At 37.3% G+C, this 8,788-nt stretch overlaps 1 protein-coding gene across 1 annotated transcript in view; it reads left to right on the forward strand.

Moving 5' to 3' along the window:
* Positions 1–7,342, forward strand: part of ALDH1A1 (aldehyde dehydrogenase 1 family member A1) — a 58,644-nt gene extending 51,302 nt beyond the window's left edge. The window contains exons 12-13 of the mRNA XM_015063261.3: positions 1,741–1,815; positions 6,727–7,342. Of these exons, the coding sequence (XP_014918747.1) occupies positions 1,741–1,815; positions 6,727–6,799 (148 nt within the window). The 3' untranslated portion in view covers positions 6,800–7,342. The remainder of the gene's footprint in view (positions 1–1,740; positions 1,816–6,726) is intronic.
* Positions 7,343–8,788: the final 1,446 nt, after the last annotated feature.

The raw sequence follows: 8,788 nt of genomic DNA on the forward strand, positions 1-8,788 counted from the left end.
AAAATTATTTGTAGGATTCAGCATTCCTAATGCATGTATGTATATTATCTCCAGTCACTAAAACCTTACTCAGTACCAACCATTCTAAGAAGCATATTTGATGCATCGTCTTACTTATACCTTGAAATAACCCAATTAAATATTGTCACTTCCCTTGTACAGAGAGAAAGCATATATTTAGAGAAGCCAGACACCTTTCCCAGTGCCAACTAGGTACTAAGGGGCAAAGCCAGGATTTGTGGGCTTGGAACCTCCCTTCTTTATAACAAGAAAGGACTGTGGAAGGAGAACCAATTGGCCAGGCTGATTGTTTTGAACTTGAGGTTTTCTCCAACTGGATATTTCTTAGTTCTCCATTTACTTAAACTAAAATAGTTTCATTTCCAGTATAGGGTCAAAAGACTAAACTCATTTTCGGCACCTTTCAACAAAGACAAGTTTCAGGTTTTTGACTTCGGAATGCTATATGCCTGCTGGATCAAGAAGCTTAGGACATCATTCTGCCCAGTGGCATGGAAATCCCCAGTCAGGAATTCCTCTGCTATTAAAACAGAGGCATATTCTTACTGCTACTTATTCTAGAGCATAATTCAAGTTCTGGCATTGTCCCAGACATAGTTTCCACATGGTGTATTCAAGATAACTACTGAATCCCAGGGTTGCTGGGATTTTACCCATAATTTCAGAGTAGGGATCTTATTTTGCAGTTTAAAGGGCAATTAAACAAAACTGAGACAAGTTGTCTTTTGAAAGCATACATTTTTTTAAGGAACTATGCTCCAGAAGGAGAGACTTGGATAAGAATCTGTAGTCCAGTGAGAATATGGAGCTCTGGGAATCGGGATTGTAAATGCTTTACTGAGGAAATTTGTGGATATTATTTCAGGATCAAATTAATAACCAAACTTCATGCGTAATACAATGTATTTAGAAGTCACATTGTTGTTTGCCTATTATGATAACATCAAAGGAGAGGAAATACTTTAAAAATATTGTTTCTCCTTTAGATAATATATTTTTCCTCTTATATATAATGACAATCATATAGGTAATTAAATTTTGCTGTTGACTTTGGCCACCAGGAAATTTAAACAAATTGTTCATGTCCTGCGAGACTACATTCTAACCTTTCCTCCTTGTCTTGACTTTCTACTGTAACTTTTTTTTAATTCTAATTATTCATGTTTTTGTAACTATATTTGTTCATACAAGCATCTTTAAACATTTTATGAAAGACGGCAAGGAAAAGACAAATCAGTAGTGAAATCCAACTCCTGCCAAAGCCTGTTGTATGAAAGCAATTAATGAAAAAAGGAAACTGAGGAATGTGATACATGTTACAATTGCAAAAGATAACTGATTCGAGCCTGTTAAGTACACAGTCCTCCAGAGAATTATAAAGGTTATGAATATAGGCAGTAAGGAATATCCACCCACCAAACTCCATTCTCTGGCAAACCATATCCTTTCTCCTATGCTACGTTGGCTATCCTATTACCATTCAAAATGGCTCTCTACACACAGAGCTGTACCATTCTATTTCTTTCTAGGCAGTACCTATCCATATACTTATACTTCTGCATTCTAATTTATAGTACTGCTTTTTTGTTAAATAACAATGAGTATGTAACATTGAAATTAACAAGGTTGTTAAAGAGCTTTCTGAATTTCTAAAATTCCAAATTTAGGAGTTATTTCAGAGGTTATGTATGATCTACATATACTTCTTTTTGTCCTCAGGGTGAATTGCTATAGCGTGGTATCTGCCCAGTGCCCCTTTGGTGGTTTCAAGATGTCTGGAAATGGAAGAGAACTGTAAGAACCACTTTCTATTAAGACAAATGTTTACCTTGATAAAAATGGCTGTCACTCAATGGAATTAATCCACAGTTGCTATTTGAATTAAAACCTACCTCTGTTCTTCCCTGGAAATTCCTACTGTCAAATAGCTTTTAAAAGCTGGATTTAGCCCATGAGTGCAAAAAAGTGATGGCATAGGGGAAATATAACATATTAAGCTCCTACTATTCATAAGGGACCATGCTAAGCACTTTACCTTAGTTATTGAAATAATGCCAACTTTTACGATTTCTTCCTGTATATAAGAATGTAATCCATCTGGGAAACATTTCCACAAAGGAGGCAGAAAGTACAAATTGGTGACTGTAAGAAGTGTGATTATAAGAACACTCCAGCCATTTAAATATGCCTCTTAAACAAGTAAATCATGTGACTTTATCTCAAAAAGCTTTTCAGCGTAAGAAGAGTGATTCTCACGTGTTGAAATATTTTTGATGTGGAATCTAAAATTTTAAATTACCTCAACTAATTATCTTTTTGTACTAAAATATAAGCTGAAAGGGAAATTTAACTAAGGAAAACATGTTTTATAGTCATGACTATGCTCAGAATATATATACAAAATCATTTACAAGCCTTTAGTTGCCTTAGAAACCTGGGTGTATAGACTTTTTTTTTTTTCAACGTTTTTATTTATTTTTGGGACAGAGAGAGAGCATGAACGGGGGAGGGGCAGAGAGAGAGGGAGACACAGAATCGGAAACAGGCTCCAAGCCATCAGCCCAGAGCCTGACGCGGGGCTCGAACTCCCAGACCGCGAGATCGTGACCTGGCTGAAGTCGGACGCTTAACCGACTGCGCCACCCAGGCGCCCCTGTGTAGACTTTTTATAATGTGCATATATACACGTGTATACACAGAAAGGGGTGACAAAATGTTTGATTGATTTTATTCAAACAATTCTAACCATTTTATTTCTTAAACACTTCTTGTATTTATCAACACATTTTAAAAGTCATGCGGCAAAAAGACACATCATATACAAACCCTATGGAATCAAACATAGTTAAAGCTGTTCATTCTGTAAATAGCAAGAGCAAATGAGTCTCAGTTTCTAAAGGTCATGAATGCATTAGGTAGCCATCTACTTTGTCATCTGAATAAATCAGTGAAATTGAAATGACGCAATCTCCTTGGAGAACCAGTAAAAAAGAAGGATGATAAAATGATCCATCCTTCTCCTCAGTACACATTTGTTAAGTACTTGCCCAGGAGCCCCAGAAACATGATACCACATCCCATCCTCCACATAATTGTGGTGGCAGGAGGAATATGTCAAAAGATAAGTAGTGCAAAATAACCTATACACAACATGAAGTAAATAGTCATAAACCGTGAGTTCATAAGTCATGAGGTAGAAAAGTAGATAAAATGCAGAGCACACAGCACTGAAGGACAGAAAACCTGGGCACCACCAGAATATAACATCCGTGGCATGGCTCTATCTTCCACAATTTTCATCCATCAGGTAAAATCAACAATTGTGGGTGGGGATAGGAGTGGGAGAATGATGTAGAAGGTCTACGAGCTCCTTCCCATACTTAAGATTCTATAGTATTAACCCTTGTGATAACTCAGTGGATAAGAACTTACTGGTAGTTGACCCTACAGAAAATACAGGACTCGATCTAGGGCAGGAAACAAATGTAGGATGTCAGTAAGCAGAGAAGAGAGCATTCTTGAACACAACGTTACATGTGACACGTGGAGGGGTTTGTGAATTTGGATGGCTGGCGAGGATTTGTGGAGTTGGGGAGTATGATACCAGAGTTAAGTAGGATACAGATTAAGAAGTCTTGGCTTACATTTCATTAGTAGAGCAGTGAAAAGCCATGGCTATCTGTAGAATGGCGTTGGGGAGGTGGAATGACAAAGGATCAACATATAAAGGGAGCATGGCCCAGTAGAGGAAGCTTAATTGGACACTAAGCGACCTGCACTTGTATCCCAACTCCACCTTTTGCTGGCCATGCAGCCTGTTTCACGTTGTGCAACTTTGGAGCCTCCATTTCCTCTTATTCAAAATGGCGATGTTAGCAAGCCTCTTGAGATAGTCGTTTGAGAGTGAAATGACACACCCTGTGCCTGTTCACCAGCATTCTGTCACAAGGTGAGGACTCGGCAAATGGTTCCTTCCTTCCCTGGTTTCTTTTCTTTACAGTATTCATTATTAGAGAGTGCCTTGGCAGAACTACTTTGTACAAAAAGCTGTAACAAAGGTTAGATTATTTTGAAGGGCGGAGTTCATGGCTGGCCCAGCTACCTAAGACATTTCCCTAGGAATATTGAAGATAAAACGATCAAAGGGGACAAAATAACTAAGAAGGACCAAATAGGTCAATTTTGTTGATTATAGTTTGGTCCAACTTTATGGTTGAGGCATACAGAAATCAAATAAGGGAGGGCATGGAATGTCAGAATTAAACTTCAGTAATTTCTTAAAATTCTGGGAAATGAATACAGATAATTCCTTTTTACATCTGTATAAATATAAAGAAAAGAGTCAGTCTATAATTTTTTCCTTCAAAAATTCCAGTTGAGGATGCTGTTAATTTCTACTTGAAACCAAATTTGGTGAACTTAATAAACAAGTCATTTGCTACAAGATGTTTAAAGAGAATTACTGAAGCAATAACCTCACACGACTCCTAAGGGCTCAGTTACAATTTATCCTCAAAGATAGGAAGGTATAATTGATCAGTTGGGAACAAATTCCTTAGAGAGCCAGAAATAGTGGTACACAGACCTCAGTGTGGTGGTAATACAAAGCGCTCAAACCAGGGTTTGGGTCTCAGATCATGGTGCTGGCCCTGCAATGAGTCAAATGGTAGAAATTCCTTCCTGTGTGTAATTGTACTAATTTTCACTTCAGTTAACATAAGTCACTTGAGACTTTACTAGTATATCATTGCAAACTCCATTGGTTCTCAGCACCTCACAAGCTCTTTCTTTCCTCCTGTCCCTTGGAGAAAAGGGGAGCATGAAATTGTTGTGAACTACTGAACTTACAAACCAAGCTCGCAGGAATATTTTTTGTTTGATTATGTTCACCAAGTCAGTCTAACAAACATTACCTCTGTGCTTACTTAAGTAGTGCCAGGCTCAGTTCTGGGTACAGAGTGAAAAAAAAAAAACAAAAAACAGATGTAGCGTATTTACTAGTACCTTATTACTACAGTGTGGACCTTGGGTGAGAAGCAAGGTTATCATGTGTAAGTTTGTTGGAAATACTACTACTGAAACAGAATCAGCATTTTAATAAGGTCCCAGGTGATTGGTACATTGAGGAATTTAGCACAAAACCTAGTAGCTCATAGACTGGCAAGATAATGAGAAATGCACACAGATGTTTTTGTGTTATATTATAGACAGGAATGTCTACGCATTGGAATACTCCGGAGTGGGACTAAGTTCAACCTGCGTATGACAATAATGACACTTAGTACTCTCCTGAGAGTTTCAAGTGTCCCTGTAACAAAATACAATGGAAAGCCTATGGCAGAAATCATGGGTTAATTTATCTAACTTTGTGAGATAAAATACTTACTAAAATATTATCCCTTAATGGGTTTCAGACAACTGAGGCTAAGCCCTTTAATTACTTTGAAGAACATGTTCATTGAAGCTTTTAGAAGGTATTTTCAGAAGCTTAATTGCCCAGGAAAATAATCAGTGTAAGAAGATTAGGTTACCCAAGAGAAAAAGATGTCTTCTACATACCTGTCTACCTCACCAGAAGGGAGGGGTAGAAAAGGATCAAGATCATTTTCTTCTGCAAGCCTGCATGTGCCTGAGTGTTATAATTTTAAGAGTGTTCCTATGTACATGCGATGTAGTCCTATCATCAAAATAATCCAGAGAATAAGGAAGCTCAATGCTTTTCGTTATTTCTTCAACAGAGGGTAAATCACTGTTTTCAAAATGGGTAGGAACTCTCAATGAACCCAATAATAGGATACCAGGGTCCTAATTGATTAACTCAGGTTAATTCTTGGTCATTTGGTTTGGGTTTAAGAGTTATAGAAGCAAATGGCAGTGGTTGTCTGAATAGAAAAACCCCAAACCCACAAGCAGCCCAAAGGTCTGAAATTGGGCCAATGAACCCTGTCTTCTCTCCCTTCAAAACAAAACAGAAAGAAAGAAGAAAGAAACAAAGAAAGAAAGAAAGAAGAGAGGGAGGAAGGGAGGGAGGAAGGAAGGAAGGAAAGAAAGAAGGGAGGAAGAAAAACTGTAACAATAAAAGTCAGGATTTGTTTTGTTTTCCCAAAAGTCAAGAGATACTGTTAATACTACTGCTAGAAAATATTTTGTGTCAAACCGTATCAGAGCACTTTAGAATGAAAATAGAAGTCTGGCCATTTTTTGGCCCCTCATCACTTCCAGGCCAATCACACACAGTAAAAACACTAAGCTAAGCTGTACTTGAATTTACAGTTTTACTCCACTACTTAAGTGATTGTATATTACTACTTCTCCTCTTGTACTAATATGTCTTGTTTATTTGAACCTAAACTAGAAATGATACAATTCTTCTTGGACTGAACCGTCTTTTTTCGTGTGGTGACTATTTGTTTATAGTCAAATAGAACAATGTCAAAACTGGACAATTTCTGTGCAAATCAACAGAATGTACATGGTCATTTAAAATGCAAAAAAAAAAAAATTTGAAAATTTGCCCCACAAGGGGATTTGTGTGAGACCAGATATCTTATGGGTGGCTGGCTGGCTACTATTTGAAATGCTTCTGTACACAGAGAATATTTTCCATTGTCCCTAACCAGATAGGCAAGAACAAATTTGTACCAAATCATGGACTAGTACAATTGTACTGCTGTGCTAAATTCTGTGGGTTTTTCCCCTGTCTAGGGGAGAATATGGTCTCCACGAATACACAGAGGTCAAGACGGTCACAATGAAAATTTCTCAGAAGAGCTCATAAAGAAACTACAAGAGTGGAGCAAAGAATCCTCAGTGGATAAGCATCTCCTCCAGTCGTAATATATCGTAGTGGGTTTTAAATATAAAACTGTTCTTTTCTTGATTTTGTTTTAAAACGTAAGCTAATCATATTAGCATTAAGATTATACATAGAACACTTGACATGTAGCTTATTCTGAAAGAATCCTTTTTCTTCTGATATGTGACCCCCAAGTCCTACTGGTAATAAAAAGGATGGATTGGAGGCAAGATCTCTCTAAGCTCTGTGATAGTTACGTGCTTCTCTTTGTAGCTACTTGTCCGGAATAATCATGTTATAGAAGAGGACCAGTTGCCATGTAGCTTCTTTCTCTAATGACCCCTTAAAGTCCTCAACACACCCTTGAACTGCAGAGTAGATGTGTTCTGTTCCCAATAGTTTTGACGTCACTGGTGTTTGTTGAAATGTTTCCTAGAATGTCATGTCTGCTTGTCAAATGAAGTCCTGCTTGAAATACTTAGCTGTAATCTAGACGTAAAGCTTAATAAAAACAACCTTGCATGATTTTTGTCAAGTTTGGATTTTTTAAGTAGAAGTTTTGGTTATGGGGATTTACTACTCTCCCTGTCATTCAAAAGCAATGTTAAATTGGGCACAAATATGTATTTAAGAAGAAAAGTCAAAAACACTCATTCTCAAATAGGTAAAGAAAGAGATTTTCTTTTCCAGAGGAATTCTTGAAATCAATAGTAACCATTTAAAGTAAGTGGCTTCCGTCTTTCAGCAAGTATTTATTCAGTTTGTAGATAGTTCTGTGCACTACATTAGGTATTATTGAAAAAAAAAAAAAAAAAACAGGTGAATAGTGGATGTTCCATTACCTCAAAATGCTTTGATTTAATGGGGAACAAAAACGCCATACACCAAAAAAAATTTTTTAGTGATGGGGCATAGCAAGGGAATGAGAATTGAAGGAAACTGAAGAGCGTGATAATAATGTACCAATGGGGTAGAGATGACCTTTAACTGAGGGAATTGGGAAGAACCTCATGGAAGAAATTTAACAGGATATGAACCTGAATAATGAGCAGATTTGCGGTGAATAAAGAGGAAAGAGGCTCCATATCATACTTTCTCTCAGGGCATATTCCATTGGAAAAAATGGAAAAAATTCTATATCATATTTTCCTCTCCTGGAGTTTCTAATTGCACGTTGCTGTTTTCTAGGTTCCGAGAAGTTCTAGCACCTGCTCAGTTTTGTTTGATACGTATTTTCTTCTAAATTTATTTAACCGTAGACCTTCCCTTTCTCCTGTCAGTTAATACTGATTAACATTAAGGAATCCACATTGCTGGGCACTGTTCTACACAACAAATTAGCACTGAGTGCTCTGGGGAGAGCTAGAGATCAAGGCGGGGCAGCTGGAAGAATGAATGTCCTCAGTGTAAATTAACATATTTATGCCCTCCTACAAAGAACTTCTGCCTGGGTTCCCATGTAGAAAGTAAAAACAAGTGAGTATTTTGTGTGCACATATATTCTAAAAGGCTCTTCGTTCAGCAACCTAAAATGTTCAGATTAACATTTTTTTCAGATTCAGATTTTATAAAAATAATTATTTATCGTCTTACATCAGCAGATACCTCAGTAACACTGTTGTTAGGACATGTAACAGCTGCCACAATGTATGAACAAACGCAATTCTTTGGCTTCTCAGACCCGAAATAATCCGAACTCCAACTGCAAGAATTTCTTGGGATTCTGTGAGCCTATAAGATTTGCAATCTGGACCACCTCGTAGTATTTGGGACCTCATTACTTTGAAGTCCGGAGAAGTCAAAGGCATAGGGAGACCTAAAGGATCTTTGGGAGTTGAGAAGAAAAAATACCCAAATACAGAGGAGACTCACATTTCCCCAAAACCAGACAATGTCTACATTTTTAAAAGATGTGTTTAAAACTATGCACAAATAAATTAATAGGCGGACAAGTTAATATTGTAATGGCAA

This window comes from Acinonyx jubatus, chromosome D4, assembly GCF_027475565.1.
Source record: "Acinonyx jubatus isolate Ajub_Pintada_27869175 chromosome D4, VMU_Ajub_asm_v1.0, whole genome shotgun sequence".
Taxonomy (NCBI): domain Eukaryota; kingdom Metazoa; phylum Chordata; class Mammalia; order Carnivora; family Felidae; genus Acinonyx; species Acinonyx jubatus.